We start from the raw sequence: 19,210 nt of genomic DNA on the forward strand, positions 1-19,210 counted from the left end.
AGTTTGTCCAATGGCGTAAAGTTGGTCAGAACGCCGTTGATTAACGGCGATTGTGGCACACTCGACTTGCCACACACACACACACACACACACACACACACACACACACACACACACACACACACACACACACACACACACACACACACACACACACACACGTTTTAAATATGTTACTCCTTGCACTCTAGCAGTGGATTTAAAGTGAGTAATTCCCCCTATAATGTAATCAAATAGGCCTACATTTCTTTATTATAGGCCTAAATATACCTATGTAATTGTCTTATATATACATTTACATTTGCATCGTACCTCCACAACAACATTTGTAAAATGTGTTGATTGACACTCAATTCTAACCATTGGAAACGCGTCACGGCTGTTTTAAATAATTGATAATGCAATTGACCTGTCGCTAAGTCACACCCCCCGTCGTTACCATGACAAACTCGGACAAACAAACCAGACTCGGTAAAAAAAAACATGGAACAAGGTCAGCTGAAAGCATGCAAGAATCAAATATATCAAATATCAAAGCAGGTTTTGGTTTTGAGCGAAGAAGGATTTAATTTCTTCGAGGATCAATCGAAAGGGACTACATTACGCTATGGTGGGGAATATTCAAAACTTTAAAGGGGAACTATTATACCGCCAGGTGTGATCACTACGGGCTAATCACACTCACACCTGGTGGCTTTAAAATACATAAAGAATGTAACAAGCTTAAATTCAGTTGGTATTCTTGCCTACCGCACAGTCTGGTCCACATTACACACTTTTTATTGTCTCGTTGTGGCTTGGGAAAAGGGATGAAATATACCCCATTCCCCAGCCTCTCGGATTACTGACAGTCCTTGTTACATGTACCCCAAGACAACACATTTTCCACTCATTACAATGTAATCCCTCCACGGCAATATATGAAGCTCGGACCCCGAGGGCAGGAAGGGGGGGCCTGCCCTCGGGGTCCGATCGGGCCAAGTTTCGGTGCGGGGGTCCCAGAAAATGTCAATTTCTAGGATTTCCTAAGTGTGCATTTTGTCCCCCTCAGTGGCAGGTTTCTATCTACAAGGAAGAGTATGCAGTCGATCACTTGGGTCAACAGGCTCTCTGCAATTCGCTATCAATAGTTTTACCTAGGCATAAGCGGGATGCCAATTCTTTCCACATCAGGTAAGCATTTATGTGGTAACCACTTGTTTCATGCTGCTTCAGTATCTTTGAAAGACACTGCAGAACTGTTGGAGTACAGTAACCAATAGGGGTGGGAAATATAATCGATTCTTCGATGCATCGCAATACTGTGTAGAACGATTCAGTCTCGATTCAGATACGATAATAATCTTTTTTTTAACTTATTCACTTTTGGATTATTAACGGAGTTATAAAGTATCAACCTTATAACTCAGTTTTTACTGGGTCTATTGACATAAAACAAAGACTTGCATAGAGATTAAAGTAAAACAAAATAACCACAAACAAGTTCCTTTATATTTCTTGCTATTATCCGTTATATTGTAGGCTCCATTCTGATCAGTACACAGTTGCAAGACAACAGTAACCTGTTGTTTTACTAGTAGTAGATTTAGCCTCCTCTTGATACACTGACATAAAACCGACTGTCTTTCAACCACTTTGAAAAGCTTTCTTTCATCCCTGCGCACCCTTTCTCCTTCCCAATCTTTATTTTTCTATGTTGTGACCCTGAGGGCTTTCATCTCTGCCTCTCCATATTGAGGTACGTGTCATCAGATGACAATACGGTTCAAATGAAGACACTCTGGCGCTCGCCTCCAGGGCGTGGTCGAGGGGGCGCCCACTGGAGCGCCGTGTGGAGAGGAGGGGGGGAGGGAGGCGAAGGAGCGGGGTGGCGCCTTATCAGTGACGTTCCTCTGTTATTGATCATCATATCATGTACACAAACGCTGTTAAATACAGAAAATGACGACTCTATTTTTTTTACTTCTATCGCTTTGGCGCCCCCTCTGGTGCGGCGCCCCTATGCGCCGCATATAGTGCATACCCACTTTTTGCGCCACTGTGTGTGTGTGTGTGTGGTGTATGGTGCTACTTGAGATAGGCGGTGTGTTTGATCTGGTCAATTACATTGCTTTCAACAATAAAATCGTTAAGTACCAACCCATTCTGGGAATACTAGGGACCTACGCTATCATTGCAAGCTAGTGGTGTTTATTTTTGGCAGCTTGGGGCGCGTTTTCACTGGGTTAAGGCTGGCAGGGCTCTCCTGTGTGCGCATGTGTGTGTGTGTGTGTGTGTGTGTGTGTGTGTGTGTGTGTGTGTGTGTGTGTGTGTGTGTGTGTGTGTGTTTGTGTGTGTGTGTGTGTGTGTGTGTCTGTGCGTTTTTGTGTGTTTGTGTGTGTCTGTGCGCTTGTGTATGTGTGTCTCCGTGTGTGGGTGTGTGTGTGTGTGGTGTATGATGCTACTTTAGATAGGCTGTGTGTTTGACCTGTACAATGACATTGCTTTCAGCAAGTCCAAAGTACCAACCCATTCTGGGAATACTAAGGGACCTACGCTATCAATGCAAGCTAGTGGTGTTTTTTTTGGCAGCTTGGGGCATGTTTTCAGTGGGTTAAGGCTGGCAGGGCTCTCTTGTGTGCACATGTGTGTGTGCGTGTGTGTGTGTTTGGGTAATTTCAAAGCAGATGATACAAAGTGCAGCAGAACTCAATACCCTTGACGTACTTTAAGTTCCACTGTTTTAACCTCGACCATCATGACTGGGTCGTGGTGGTTTTGTAGCTTTATATGGAACTCCTTAATTACAATTAGGGCATTTAGCAGACGCTTTTATCCAAAGCGACTTACATGGTTAATACACACATTGACACACCGACGGCAGAGCCAACCCTGCAAGGCGACAGCCAGCTCGTCAGGAGCAGTTAGGGTTAAGTGTCTCGCTCAGGGACACAACGACACTCAGCTAGGAGGAGCTGGGGATTGAACTAGCAACCCTTTCGGTTTCAAGAGAACTGATCTACCTCCTGAGCTAAGCCCGTGATTCAGTGCCCCCCCCCCCCCCACACACACACACACACACACACACACTCTGATAATGATATGAGACTTACAGTGATAGACGTATGTATGAGATCTAAACATACTGTAGAAAATAGTGTGTATGAGATCTAGAAAAATAGTGATATTGTGTGTATGTATATCAGAGAGAAGAAGGACAGGCAGTCTCCGAGAAGCTAAGGTACAGTTTGCTCAATGTCATGTTTTCTTGCAGGGGAAGCTTGCAGGGAAGCTTGGGGCATGTTTTCAGGCTGGCAGGGCTCTCCTGTGTGCGCATGTGTGTGTGTGTGTGTGTGTGTGTGTGTGTGTGTGTCTGTGTGTGTCTTTCTGTGTCTGTGTGTGTGTTTACGCGTGTGTGTCAGTGTGCGTGTGTGTGTTTGTGTGTGTGTTTGTGTGTGCATAAGCAGTACAGGTAAACCAGTAATCCTATTTAGTTAGTCAATGATTGATTAATGACCGCTCTTATTCAGCTACATGTCTGGTTTCAGGCGTTTCTGACAGCGTGGATAAGATCTCTTTACTATGGTACTATGGTACTATTGTTTGGTGTGTTGTCTTGTCTGTTTCCTAACTCTGAAAAGTCTTTAGTCTTTTTCTTCTCCTTCAAATTAATAAAAGTGTTTCATTAGCTTTCATCAGATTGTATTTCGATAGGTTGGGAGTCACATAATTTCAAAGCAGATGATACAAAGTACAGCAGAACTCAATACCCTTGACGTAGTTTAAGTTCCACTGTTTTAACCTCGACCATCATGACTGGGTCGTGGTGGTTTTATAGCTTTATATGGAACTCCTCAATTACAATTAGGGCATTTAGCAGACGCTTTTATCCAAAGCGACTTACATGGTTAATACACACATTGACGGCAGAGTCAACCATGCAAGGCGACAGCCAGCTCGTCAGGAGCAGTTAGGGTTAAAGGTCCCATGACATGAAAATCTCACTTTGTGAGGTTTTCTAACATAAATATGAGTTCCCCTAGCCTGCCTATGGTCCCCCAGTGGCTAAAACTTGCGTTTGGTGTAAAACGAGCACTAGCTGTTCTGCTCGCCTTTGAAAAAACGGAGGCTCAAGCGCGCTGATTTGGAATGTCTGTGCTCATGACGTCATGAGGAATCTCGGCTCCTCCCCTTACTCTGCCTGGCCCTCCCAGAGACGTTGGCCCGCCAATGAGACTCGACCGTGCGAGCGCCACATGTGTGTGTGTGAATACACACACTGTAACGCAAGTGTTTCTTGTCGGTTCTTTGACGTGTCTTGTATTTCCACAACGAGACTGTCGTGGGGGTTATCTGAGCCATGTTTGAGAAGGAATTGGGGGAAAGGAACTTTGGTTTGACTCGCTGAAGTACATGAACTGCGACATGCCGCCGGTTGCCGCGAGGCACCATCGCCCGGCAGCGGGCAGCTGGCAGTAGGCAGCGCGCGGTTCAGTCGACTTCAGGTTGATGTGAAAGTGGAAGAACCAGAGACGTCGCAGAACCCGACAAAGTCGTTTGTGATTCATAATATCGTCTGGAGGCGCACACAATATATTATATGATATAGATATCTATGTATTATATGATATTATTTAAATATAGAGCTCCAGGACTGTAACGCAAGTGTTGTACACTTCCTTGTTATTTGGCGCATAACGCGTCGGACTCTCGTCTCTGGTATTTCTACAACGAGACTCGTATTGGGGGTTATCTCAGCCAAGGTTGAGAATGAATTGGGGGGAAAGAACTTTGGCTTCGACTCCCTCAAGTCAAGAACATGAACCACGACAAGGAGGAGAAAGGGATCTTTGCCGGGCAGCGCTTAGGCACCTCCGCCTCCGGCGGTGGTCCCTCAGCGGGGCTCAAGCGGGAGACATTCGCCGCCAACAATCCCTTTCTCCTCCATGTCGTTGTTCATGTTCTTGAGGGAGTCAAATCCAAAGTTCCTTCCCCCCAATTCATGCTCAACTTTGGCTGAGATAACCCCCAATACGAGTCTCGTTGTAGAAATACCAGAGACGAGAGTCCGACGCGTTATGCGCCATCACACCAACAGCAGAACGGTTATCCAAATAACAAGGAAGTGTACAAATCTTGCGTTACAGTCCTGGAGCTCTATATCTAAATAATATCATATAATACATAGATATCTATATCATATAACATATTGTGTGCGCCTCCAGACGATATTATGAATCACAAACGACTTTGACGGGTTCTGCGACGTCTCTGGTTCTTCCACTTTCACATCAACCTGAAGTCGACTGAACTGCGCGCTGCCTGCTGCCGGCTGCCCGCTGCCGGGCGATGGTGCCTCGCGGCATGTCGCAGTTCATGTAGCCTACTTCAGCGAGTCAAACCAAAGTTCCTTTCCCCCAATTCCTTCTCAACCATGGCTCAGATAACCCCCACGACAGTCTCGTTTTGGAAATACAAGACACGTCAAAGAACCGACAAGAAACACTTGCGTTACAGTGTGTGTATTCACATTGATGTGGACGTTGAAGAACCAGGAACGTCGGAATATCGGCTCACACAGCTTTTGGCCGTGATAATATGTATTATATGATATAGATATCTGTGTAGGCTATATGATAATATTTAGATATATAGCTCCAGGACTCCCGTGTGTTCTAGAATATTTACAGAACACGGCTAAAGGCTGTGTGCGCCTCGCCATTGCGATACATCCACTGTAAACAGAGCGCATGGTACCGTCCTGGCTGCAAGCTGCTCAGGGCCACACCCCCACCCTCCTCCTTGACCCGCCTCGCTCCTCCTCATTTGCATTATAGCTAGAGACACCAAAACAGCGCATTTGGGGGAAGCTCAATGTGCGACTGGCTCGGAGTGGCTGTAACTATGCACCACGGCTGAATTTCGGGAACGTCTTTGAATACTGTGTTAGTTGCCCACTAATACCTATATTAAAGAATACATAAAATAGCATGTCATGGGACCTTTAAGTTAAGCTCTTAGATGTATGGTTTTTGTTTAATATCTGGAAGAGCAAAGCAATAAAATGTTTAAATTATATAATATATATATATATATATATATATAATTATGTTTTTTTTGCGAGTTTATGAATGAAACAGGTTGTGTTAAATGGGCATATGATATCGTCTCATATCGATCGCAGTCCACTGAATCGAATCGAATCGAAATACGTCTCGTGGCAGACTTTTGATTTCGGCAATTATCGTATCGTTGTCCAATGAATCGATTTAATATCGTATCATGATGGAACCAGAGATTTACACCCCTAAGAAACAGCGCATTCAAAAGGAATGAAACAGAGGGGCATAGCGATAGACGATATTTTTTTTCCTAAAAGCTATTTCCAGCAAACAGCTTAAAAGACATGTTTTCTTGAAATCAAATACTATGTTTACTTGTTGGGAAAACACCATAATATGTCACCTTAAGAGCACACCAACATTGCATTCCACACAAAACACTCAACACACTCACACTCACGAGAGAGAGAAAAATGTACAGTTGATCCTATCTTATCCGGTTGTGTGATGCTTGACTTGTAAATGGCTTTGTGTGTGTGTGTGCTGCTACTTGAGATAGGCTGTGTGTTTGACCTGTACAATGACATTGCTTTCAGCGATAGTACCAACCCATTCTGGGAATACTAGGGACCTACGCTATCAATGCAAGCTAGTGGTGTCTTTTTGGCAGCTTGGGGCGTGTTTTCAGGCTGGCAGGGCTCTCCTGTGTGCGTATGTGTAGCTGTGTGTGCCTTTCTGTGTGTGTGTCTGTTTACGCGTGTATGTCAGTGTGCGTTTCTGTGTGCATAAGCAGGGCAGGTAAACCAGTAATCCTGCTTAGTTGTTTCCTTAGCTTTCATCAGATTGTATTTCGATACGGTGTGTGAATTTCCATGCAGATGATACAAAGTACAGCAGAACTCCATACCCTTGACGTAGTTTAAGTTCCACTGTTTTAACCTCGACCATCATGACTGGGTCGTGGTGGTTTTATATCTTTATATGGATTAATTACAATCAGGGCATTTAGCAGACACTTTTATCCAAAGCAACTTACATGGTTAATACACATATTAATGGCAGAGTCAACCATGCAAGGCCAGCACGTCAGGAGTAGTTAGGGTTAAGTGTCTCGCTCAGGGACACAACAACACTCCGCTAGGAGGAGCCGGGGATCGAACTAGCAACCTATCGGTTGCAAGACAACTGCTCTACCTCCTGAGCTAAGTCCGACATTTGCGACACAAACATTTGCTCTGTCTTATTTTATCAGTTGACGCAGATTATGGATGTGTGTTTTGGTGAAGCCCAGCCTTGACCCAATCATCGTTTTAGGAGTAGTTAGCTGTATTCAAAGCCTCCTTCCTCATTCGATCTGTTCACTGAAGGGCCCAGCAGCTCAATCTTGATTCTCAGAACCTTTAGAACCGTGTTAATGTTCTGTCTCGGTTCTAAACACTTCCTTTGTGTTTTGGCCAACACCTGAATCTCTTTCTTCAACGAATCTTACTTTCCATCCTTTTGTGCTTTTATATTTTCATACGACACGGGCAGCACACATTTTCACCACAGAGAACCTAAGGTAAAGTTTGCGAAATGTCATTTTCCCTTGAGATTATTGGTCATAAATTCTCACTGTATTCATATATTCTAAATTAATCTGTTACCAGTCCCGGTTAAATGTTTCCAGGTTCCTGCTGTAAAAGAGTCATTGATCTCAGAGAGACAACCTGTCTGAATAGAGAATATGGGTCAGAACATTAATAACTAATTTCAATGTGTTGAGGGCATTTTTATATGGAACCTCTGGTCCAGGATCAGAACAGAACTCACATTGGGTTCCAATGGAAAGCGCTTTTGATTCAAACTTTCCCTGTTTTGTGCTGAAAGGACGAGTTGTGATGATCTCTTTGACTGTATGAGTATAGTGTGCTTTGGAGGTTTATTGGCACATTAGTGACTTACTGTTGGTTTTATAAGCGTCAATAATGGTACCCTGATCTTTACCCTCTTGATGCCAGTGACTCCACTCTGGGGAAGAGACGTTTCAGTGGTTCCCGTTGTGAGGGAGCAACATTTCCACCCACACTAAACACAGTCGGCCATCCCTGAAAGGTCACTGCGTTTTCAACTGCTCACAGGTGAGCACTCTGTTGTGGTCAGACCGTACCATCTGGCAGATAAAAGGGGGGAAACGGGAGTCTTCTTCAATACTGTATTTACTTCAAAAATGGAAACACAAATTATTAATGTTTTCACTTAGTAAATTATTCATTTTTATTTGATAGCAATAATAATCGATGAGTATTCATACTTTAATATGGATCCCCACTTTGTTTTTAATAATGGTATGTCCCAGCTCTTATTTAATCCCCTCCATTGAGAGTTAACAATGGGTGGCTGTCTCTTGGGCTGGGGACACCATAGTTCTCTGAATCCTCCTTCTCCTGTAAGCGCATCTAGACAATTAAGTTATATTTGTTTTGCTGTTTGGTTTTCTTATCAATCCATGAGCCCGCTGTAAATATTAAGTTAAAGTAAAAGAGCTCTTGACATTTTTTTGGATTAATTCACCTTTATCATACAGGATCACCAGCACTGCTGGTGATTCAGTGCCCCCCCCCCCCCCCACACACACACACTCTGATAATGCTATGAGACTTACAGTGATAGACTGTATGAGATCTAGACATACTGTAGAAAATAGTGTGTATGAGATCTAGAAAAATAGTGATATTGTGTGTATGTATATCAGAGAGAAGAAGGACAGGAGGTCTCCGAGAAGCTAAGGTACAGTTTGCTTGATGTCATGTTTTCTTGAGATTATTGGTGATATTACTGCAATACCATATTCTAAAGTTGGACCCAAGAGCAGAACACAGACAGTACAGGAGTTGTAGTGAAGGTGAACAGGTTTATTTGGTGTAACCAGGAGCGAGGCAGGAGGCAGGTTGGAGAGTGGAGCGCATCAGGCTGGAGGGAGTGAGGCAGGCAGGCTGGAGGTGTGGATCCACAAAACTATAAGCAAAGAGAACAAAGGTGAGGCACGAGATTTCAACAGGAGAACTACTGGAAAGTGTGTATACTGGAGACAGGTTAACTACCACGGTGTATCGTAGTACGATCTGGCGACAACTGCAGGGAAACCAGGTGTATTTGAAGGGGAGTTGATGAGCTGATGCGGGCCAGGTGTGAGCAGTTGAGAGTGGCAGGCAAAGGACGGAGACAGACAGGGGGGGTGGCCGACACGGGGGAGAACACAGCACCACAACTTCGGCCATGACAAAAGGACTCCTGAAATACTCCCATAGTTAACTAGTGTGTGTGTGTGTGTGTGTGTGTGTGTGTGTCTGTGTGTGTGTGTGTGTGTGTGTGTGTGTGTGTGTGTGTGTGTGTGTGTGTGTGTGTGTGTGTGTGTGAGTACAGGTAGAACAGTAACTCTTTTGTTAGTTAATGATTGATTAAAGACAGCTCTTACTCAAGATCCAGGTCTGTGTCCTGGTTTGATCTGAGGTGTTTCTGACAGCGTGGATACGTATCAAAAGATCTCCTTACCAGTGGCGTCACTATGCTGTTTTATTCAGGGCTAAAGCTCCGGATATTATTTAATATTCATTGGTATATTTACTGGTAACTATTGATTGCATTAATTCAATTCAGTCTAGAAATGATGAAATGATTCTAGTCATTAATGGTCGTTAGTTATTTAGAAAGAAACATGGGGATTCCAGGAGCATCTCAAAATAAAGGGAGATGCTCCTGGAATGTGTACTTATACTCATACTGAGCCAGTATCCTGTGTACTTATACTCATACTGAGCTAGTATCCTGTGTGCTTATACTCATACTGAGCCATTATCCTGTGTGCTTATACTCATACTGAGCCAATATCCTGTGTACTTAAACTTATACTGAGCTAGTATCCTGTGTACTTATACTCAGACTGAGCAAGTATACTGTGTACTTAAACTCATACTGAGCCAGTATCCTGTGTACTTATACTCACACTGAGCCATTATCCTGTGTACTTATGCCGCGTTTCCACTGCAGGGTGCGGTACGGTTCGGTTCGCCTCAGTCCGGGAGGTAGGGGGCGGTATAGCCCAGCCCCGTTCCGAGGTGGCGTTTCCACCGCCGACAGTACCCTTTATGGTAGGCCGGATGTCGATTGCCGCGGCAGCTACGTAAACATCGTAAACACGTCTTCCCCCTAAGAATGCAGAGGAACGTCTCCTTGTTCGCCCAAGCAAGCGTTTTACGCGACATGTTTATTGTAAAGAACAATACCTCGAGGCTACTGTTTGTTTGTTTTTATCCCCACGTCGCCCGGAAGTGACGATTCTGTTGACCAATCAACGGAGGGGGTGTGTAGCTCGACTTTTCCGGCACCCTTTCAGGCGTCTCAGTATGTTGGAGGTTAAAACAGTGGGACTAAGGTCACTTCAAGGCTATAAAGTTCTGCTGGCCAAGTCCTTCTGCAAGAGAATAAACAGTTTAAAAATATAACCAGACTGTTTACCACCTCAAGTGGATTAACCTATCTTAACCCCAGTCAGATTCATATATATGTATAAATATGTAAGGTTTGCCTCACACGCATTTTTCTTTTCCCTCTATGCTAAGCCAACATGTAGTTGTAGTCATAACCAATATGTTGTTGTGTTTGTGTCCAGGCCTCCAGTCTACTATGGATGAGGAGAGAGAGGAGGGGGGTCCTACCTCTAGGACCACTCTGTCTGGGGAAGATGGCCGCCGGAGCAAAGCTAAGAGGTAAGAAGAGGATCTCTCTGTCTGTGACTGTTGACCATCTCAGAGCTCAGCGTGATATATCATGACTCCATCATTAGTCTGAGTGACAGCTGTGTGTGTGTTGTGTTGAAGCCCAGAGCAGCAGGAGAGAGCAGACTCCCCTGGACCCAGCTGTGTCTCCATGAAGAGTGACCGGTCTATGGGTTTTCCTCCTAACTTTAAAGATGAACGCCCCTCCAGAGAGGAGAGGTAGGAGTTTCTAACAGACGATGAACGCACCAGTTAAATGTTATCAGACTCTACCGATACTGATGCTTACAAGTTAGGAAAAATAGTCTGTCTGTCTGTCTGTTCCAATATCCATACTTCCCTGAGTACATTTAAACCTAGTATACTATCCGCACTCACTAAGTGAACATTTCAGTTGTGTTAGTATTGGTGTAGGCCTATTACAAATATTTATGTGGATAGGCTACTCCAACCTTGTTGCTGAGCAATATGTAACCATTTATTTGTATATAAATTATTGATTGCATTTTTCATAAATATTTGGATGGAATCAGTTTCTTAAGGCGAGACTCTGCAGGTGAATAGGGTAAAAATCTTAAATAATAGGTATCACCATGAAACTTTCTCAGTTGATTACTCATGTTTAATGAGAAAAAAATGTATTACAATTTTTTTGTATTTTGATGTTTGAATATGCAAATTAGGTATTATCTCATTAAATATGCGCTCATTTGCATAATGTTTGAAAGAAAAAATCTGATCATGGGATTAAGCCAGGTTAAAAATTCCTTTTCCCTTCTGTTGACAATATTAGATGGGAAAAAATTACAGAGGGATTTATGGATATCTACTTTTGTTTTCCTTTAAATCAGAAAATACTATAGCCTTAAATAGCCTTAAAAAAACGATTTTCGCCATGTTTTTGAGGACATAATGTTATAAAATTCAGGCTAGGAATAAAATATTTACAAATCCCTCTGTAAATGTCTTCATAATATAGTTGGGTACAAGACTGGAAAGTTTGGTGTATATAGGTTGAACTGAAGTGGAGATTTTTTCCTTGGAGTATGAGAAAAAACTCATTTTGAGAAAATCGCATTTAAAGATTTACATTGTAAAATTCCACACATTTCTATTAGAAAAGCATTCCTTGCAAGCAAAACAACTAGTCAGGCCCATAGTAATAACAATATGCAACATCCCAAGTACATGAAAATTGATAATTTATTAACAAAACAGGTCTACCAACTGTAGACAACCACACACACACACAGATTTTCCACCAGAACGGCAACTCTGCAACCAGAAATGCAACAACACTTTACACAAAATGTACAAAAAACAGCCACCCTAGTGTTAACAGCCTAGCTGTCCATGCCTGCACCGTATGTTGGCCCCTCACCCCTCTCTTGTTGGTGCCTAACTACCTTTTTAGCTGTGCTAAGAGTCTTTCTACGACGTTTAACACTCTCTGATTGTATGGTGTCAGCTTTAGCAATTCTCAACATGTCGGTTTCCTTAATTGTGGTGATGGTGACAACAGTGCTTTCAAGCCATAGCTTTTCCATCACAGCAAGCATGGCAGAGGCCCCCTCATTAAAAGTTGAGATGGCCATGCTTGCTGCTGCCTCCACTCTACTCCTCCCAACAAACACTGTTTTGGGACAGCGAGCCCATATGATGGAGTTGAGGCACTCATTTGCATTTTGAGTGCCACCATGCTGCATGCGCTGCAGCAGGCTGTCGCTCGACATGCGGTGGTACACGGGGAGAAGCTTCTGGCCCACATCCTTGGACAAAAAGTCCCTGCATGGGTACTGTGGCTCTCAGGTGTTTCCCCATTTTCCTCAGCTCTCCTGTGCCAACACCAGGATGGGTTGCACCTGTTGTGAAATGGGACCTCATCAGTGGACATGAGGTGGAGGAGACCAGCCCATATTTCGTTTTTCATGCTGTCAATGGATCCCTGGTTGTTGAAAAATTGCCCCCCTGTAATAATTCTGTAGAGTTTTAAATTTTTTGGCCGTTAATTTTCCCAGACCCTTCCCCCCCAATTTGCATTCAGCACTTAATTTTCTAAGGGTTGTGCCCATGCGCTTATGAGCGTGGTTTATGCATTCCAACTTGTCAACCTCATGCTCTGGGTATGGGTTGAGGGACACCACCCCCCTGAATGCTGCGCTATCCCCATCTGACAGCATCTGGGTGTACCTCAACTGGTGACGACTTATGGACCTGGCCCACATCCTCTTCGCTGCCTCCTGCTCCATAGCCTTGCTAGAGCCCTGAAAGTTCTTTGCACAGTCGTGCTTTTCCCTCCAGCTCTCAATCTCCTCCTCTGTAATCTTTCCCTCATGCCTGGCAGTTTCTTTGAGGGCACATCCGTGGCAATATGAGGATAGGACCTCAAAGTCTATCACTAGACCAGTGAAAATGTCTATGCACACCCCTATGCCATAGTGTGAGGTGAAGCCCCTTTTCTGCCAGGTGCCATCAAAAGATACACTGATGTTGATTATTGCATCTTCATCCTCCCTCAGCAACTCTGCCACATCTGGATTTAAATCAGCGTAGGCCTGCCTGACTTGCTCCCTGGTCCTGTGCAAGGACTCCAGACCTCTCTCAATTTCCGCTGCTATAATGAAACGTAATTTGGATCAAGAACTGTTCATTTGGTTTGGTTTTATTGATACAGGTCACATTTCTTTCACTTGTGGCAAAAACCTTTTTTTTGTTTTTTGGATAGGACCAGGGATTAGGTCAAGAACAGTCACTGGGGCAGTTTGTTAGATAAGCTGAAAGTGATACATTGAATAAAAGGAATAAACGTCAGCTGTCCCTAATTTTACACTATGCAAAATTGTGTGATTGCTTAGCAAATAGCCTACTTTTATCCAAGCAGACAGACCCATTACTCTGTGCCTGTGTGTGTATGTGCGCACGTGCGTGAGAGCGCCCTTCTCCCCCCTAACTCCCTCCCTGTGTGCAACTATGGGCCTAGGTTTGCCCAGTGAACTAATGTTGTCATAAGGTAAAGCTATCAGATGGAAAATAATTCACTTCAATGTCCTGCCATGTCTTAATTTGATTAGAAGGTTTATATTCTTTGTTTTTGCCACTGAATCGAAATCTTAACTGTAAAAGTAAAACTGTCCAACACAACATAATGAATGAGATGACTGTTTATTCTATTCTTATAAATCCATCCTTATTCCAACCATAGAAAACAAATACTGTTACAGAAATGTCATAAAATTATGTCACAAGGTGCTAACCACTACGCTCATTAGGCTATCTCTGTCATTAGAAATTCTACAAACTGCTTAAACTTTTCTGACACAATCCTGTATCCATACCTGTCACTCTTTTATCATGCCTCTGATAAGTTCTAAGATGAAGGGCAGGGATCCCCAACACCTTGCTGATCTTTTTCAACGCTGCATAGCCCATCCCTAGCTCATGTGCCAACAGGACCATTCGCACATTCACGTCAAACGCGACATCAGCACTCGAGCGATAGATTACTGCAGAATCCATAATTCTGGGGATCTATGTGGATTTCAAGCCCTGACCCAGCACAATTTGGACAGAGCAAATCTTATATTAGGTAATTTAAGCGGCCGACATGCACAAGCAGCCACTGCTGTGTGGCACCGGTTTGCGCTTCATCTTTCTGAATATCACCCCCCAGGTTTCCCATTGAAAGCTTCCGTTCAGACGCAGACACGGCACAGGGCAATTCATTACTTATATCACCTATTTTACTTTCTCTAGCGATCGACAACTGTTGACGTCTTTTTCTCGATGACATTGTTGCTTGCGTTGCTTTTCATTCATTCAAAAAATATCCCGCGGAAAGCAAATCAAGGAAGTGTCAAACCATACCACGTGATGCGTCTGAACGAATCACGTTATCAGAAACCATCGCAAACCAATGAAATTGCGTCCTCAGGTTTAAAGCCCCATTCTTACTAACATCATTGGTTACTGATGGAAAGGAAATGTCCTCATTTGGATGACACTGCGTTGTGTGGAAGATACAGAGCTTTTTAGCAATACCAAACATGACAAGCATCAGAAAACAGCCGATATACTGCACGTTACGTTAGAATGCTAACTTTCCGGGAAACCTCGGAGAATTCTAACGTCGCGAACAGACAAAATGTGAATAAATATACACATTAATGTATAATTATGATATTTTCTTTATGCTAGTATGAAAGATTACATGTTCAGGGAGTGAACTATCTCAAAATCTCAAAATTGACCACTGCTGAAAAAACCGATGTTTTTGCCTGCCGTGTCTCGCCTTAAGCAATAAAATTGAACTGTATTGTTTTCTAGGCCAACGTACATTTATTATGTTGTTGCTATTATATGTTATATGGAGTATTCTTTCATATTTATGAAGTTAACTAATACTTCCATGGTCGGTAAAGAATGCGACTGCGATCGCTCAGACCTCTCGCTTATGATGCTACAATGCTAACAATGCTAAAAACAAGAATATTTCTGCATCCGTTACGTGATGAACTAAGGCGTGGCTAGGCTCCCATGATGCGGAAGCATATCCCTCCTTGATGTTGCCCTGCGCCATTGAGCAGTTTACATAGGAATGAATGGGCGCCATTTTGGAATCCGGTGTCCATTCTATAATATGTCCATGATCCACAATCTGCGATTTGACCGTCTTGAGTACACCATCCGGGTCCTTTCTGTACACTTATTTTCGCCCAATCTGAATTGGAACTCCCTACGTACTCAAACTAAGGCTAGTAAGTACGGATATTGGAGTTAAAGTAAGTGTGGATAGTATGGATATTGGAGTTAAAGCTGTGTGTGTGTTGTGTTGAAGCCCAGAGGAGCAGGAGAGAGCAGACTCCCCTGGACCCAGCTGTGTCTCCATGAGGAGTGACCGGTCTATGGGTTTCCCTCCTAACTTTAAAGATGGACGCCCCTCCAGAGAGGAGAGGTAGGAGTTTCTAACAGACGATGAAAACGGACCAGTTAACTGTTATTAGACTCTACCGATACTGATGCTTAACAGTTAGGAAAAATATTCTCTCTCTCTCTCTCTGTTCCAATATCCATTCTTCCATGAGTACACTTAAAAGTATTATACTATCTGCACTCACTAAGTGCGCTAATTGTCAGATGTCAGTGTTGTTCCAAATCGAGTACTCCGCGTTGCACTAACTGTAAATTACGATCACGACTGCCGCCGCGGCTCCTCCCCCGCAATAAACATCCAGCTTTGAACCGTGAACTCTTTACGCCTAGCAGCTATAAAAAGCTATAAAACCTGATGACTATTAATGCAGGCTATGTGGAAAATGCGCATGGACATATTATAGAATGGACACCGGATTCCAAAATGGCGCCCATTCATTCCTATGTAAACTGCTCAATGGCGCAGGGCAACATCAAGGAGGGATATGCTTCCTCATCACGCTAGACTAGCCACGCCCTAGTTCATGACGCACCGGATGCAGAAATATTCTTGTCTTTTAACATTGTTAGCATTGTAGCATCATAAGCAATTTGTCTGAGCGATCGCAGTCGCATTGTTTACCGACCATGGAAGTATAAGTTAACTTCTTAAATATGAAAGATTGCTCCATATAACATATAATAGCAACAACATAGTAAATGTATGTTGGCCTAGAAAACAATACAGTTCAATTTTATTGCTAAAGAAACAGATTCCATCCAACTACTTACGAAAAATGCAATCATTGCGGTATAATTTTTATAAAATTGTTAATAGCCTCATAAACATTTCAGTTGTGTTAGTATTTAATTTTTAATTTGCTTGTTTAGCTATGCATGACAGTTAACAATGTTGGTGTAGGCCTATTACAAATATTTATGTGGATAGGCTACTCCAACCTCGTTGCTGATCCATATGTAACCATTTATTTGTATAGAAATTATTGATTGCATTTTTCGTAAATAGATGGATGGAATCTGTTTCTTAAGCAATAAAATTGAACTGCATTGTTTTCTAGGCCAACATACATTTATTATGTTGTTGCTATCATATGATATATGGAGCAATCTTTCATATTCATGAAGTTAACTAATACTTCCATGGTCGGTAAAGAATTAGACTGCGATCGCTCAGACCTCTCGCTTATGATGCTACAATGCTAACAATGCTAAAAACAAGAATATTTCTGCATCCGATACGTCATGAACTAAGGCGTGGCTAGTCTCCCAGGATGAGGAAGCATATCTCTCCATGATGTTGCCCTGCGCCATTGAGCAGTTTACAAAAGAATGAATGGGCGCCATTTTGGAATCCGGTGTCCATTCTATAATATGTCCATGATCCACGATCTGCGATTTCACTGTCTTGAGTACACCATCCGGGTCCTTTCTGTACACTTATTTTCGCCCAATCTGAATTGGAACGCCCTACGTACTCAAACTAAGGCTAGTACGTATGGATATTGGAGTTAAAGTAAGTGTGGATAGTATGGATATTGGAGTTAAAGCTGTGTGTGTGTTGTGTTGAAGCCCAGAGGAGCAGGAGAGAGCAGACTCCCCTGGACCCAGCTGTGTCTCCATGAGGAGTGACCGGTCTATGGGTTTTCCTCCTAACTTTAAAGATGAACGCCCCTCCAGAGAGGAGAGGTAGGAGTTTCTAACAGACGATGAAAACGGACCAGTTAACTGTTATTAGACTCTACCGATACTGATGCTTACAAGTTAGGAAAAATAGTCTGTCTGTCTGTCTGTCTGTCTGTCTGTCTGTTCCAATATCCATACTTCCCTGAGTACATTTAAACCTAGTATACTATCCGCACTCACTAAGTGAACATTTCAGTTGTGTTAGTATTGGTGTAGGCCTATTACAAATATTTATGTGGGTAGGCTACTCCAACCTTGTTGCTGATCAATATGTAACCATTTATTTGTATATAAATTATTGATTGCATTTTTCATAAATAGTTGGATGGAATCTGTTTCTTAAGCAATAAAATTGAACTGTATTGTTTTCTAGGCCAACGTACATTTATTATGTTGTTGCTATTATATGTTATATGGAGTATTCTTTCATATTTATGAAGTTAACTAATACTTCCCCCGTCAACAATCGGTACGGACCCCCCCCCCCCGTCAACAACCTGGTGCAGGGGGGCCCATCAGTACCTATAGTATAGGGGCCCAGGATTTGGTGCTACGGCCCTGTTTCCGCCCGATCTGTATTGGAACGCCCTACGTACTCAAACTAAGGTTAGTAAGTACGGATAGTATGGATATTGGAGTTAAAGCTGTGTATGTGTGTTGTGTTGAAGCCCAGAGCAGCAGCAGAGAGCAGACTCCCCTGGACCCAGCTGTGTCTCCATGAAGAGTGACCGGTCTATGGGTTTTCCTCCTAACTTTAAAGATGGACGCCCCTCCAGAGAGGAGAGGTAGGAGTTTCTAACAGACGATGAAAAAATACCTGTTAAATGTTATCAGACTCCACAGATACTGATGCTTAAAAGTTAGGAAAAATATTCTCTGTCTGTCTGTCTGTCTGTCTGTCTGTCTGTCTGTCTGTCTGTCTGTCTGTCTGTCTGTCTGTCTGTCTACAGTCTGTCTGTGTGTTCCTATATAAATATTTCCAAGAGTACATTTAAACGTAGTATACATTCCATCCAACTATTTACGAAAAATGTAGTCATTACAGTATCATTTTTATAAAATTGTTAATAGCCTAATAAACATTTCAGTTGTGTTACTATTAATTTTTAATTTGCTTGTTTAGCTATGTATGACAGTTAAAAATGTTGGTGTAGGCCTATTACAAATATTTATGTGGGTAGGCTACTCCAACCTCGTTGCTGATCGATATGTAACCATTTATTTGTATATAAATTATTGATTGCATTTTTCATAAATAGTTGGATGGAATCTGTTTCTTAAGCAATAAAATTGAACTGTATTGCTTTCTAGGCCAACGTACATTTACTATGTTGTTGCTATTATATGTTATATGGAGTAATCTTTCATATTTATGAAGTTAACTAATACTTCCATGGTCGGTAAACAATGCGACTGCGATCGCTCAGACCTCTCGCTTATGATGCTACAATGCTAACAATGCTAAAAACAAGAATATTTCTGCATCCGGTACGTCATGAACTAGGGCGTGGCTAGGCTCCCATGATGCGGAAGCATATCTCTCATTGATGTTGCCCTGCGCCATTGAGCAGTTTACATAGGACTGAATGGGCGCCATTTTGGAATCCGGTGTCCATTCTATAATGTGTCCATGATCCACAATCGGCAATTTGACCGTTTTGAGTACACCATCCGGGTCCTTTCAGTACACTTATTTTCGCCCGATCTGAATTGGAACGGCCTACGTACTCAAACTAAGGCTAGTAAGTACGTATGGATATTGGACTTAAAGCTGTGTGTGTGTTGTGTTGAAGCCCAGAG

The 19,210-nt window shown here is 42.8% G+C and overlaps 1 protein-coding gene across 1 annotated transcript in view; it reads left to right on the forward strand.

Annotated features, from left to right (window-relative positions):
- Positions 1-10,691: 10,691 nt before the first annotated feature.
- Positions 10,692-19,210, forward strand: part of LOC115546108 (NLR family CARD domain-containing protein 3-like) — a 127,844-nt gene continuing 119,325 nt past the window's right edge. The window contains exons 1-4 of the mRNA XM_030359785.1: positions 10,692-10,789; positions 10,901-11,017; positions 15,633-15,749; positions 17,297-17,413. Coding sequence (XP_030215645.1) covers positions 10,707-10,789; positions 10,901-11,017; positions 15,633-15,749; positions 17,297-17,413 — 434 coding nt within the window. The 5' untranslated portion in view covers positions 10,692-10,706. The remainder of the gene's footprint in view (positions 10,790-10,900; positions 11,018-15,632; positions 15,750-17,296; positions 17,414-19,210) is intronic.

Source organism: Gadus morhua, chromosome 6 (genome assembly GCF_902167405.1).
Source record: "Gadus morhua chromosome 6, gadMor3.0, whole genome shotgun sequence".
NCBI lineage: Eukaryota > Metazoa > Chordata > Actinopteri > Gadiformes > Gadidae > Gadus > Gadus morhua.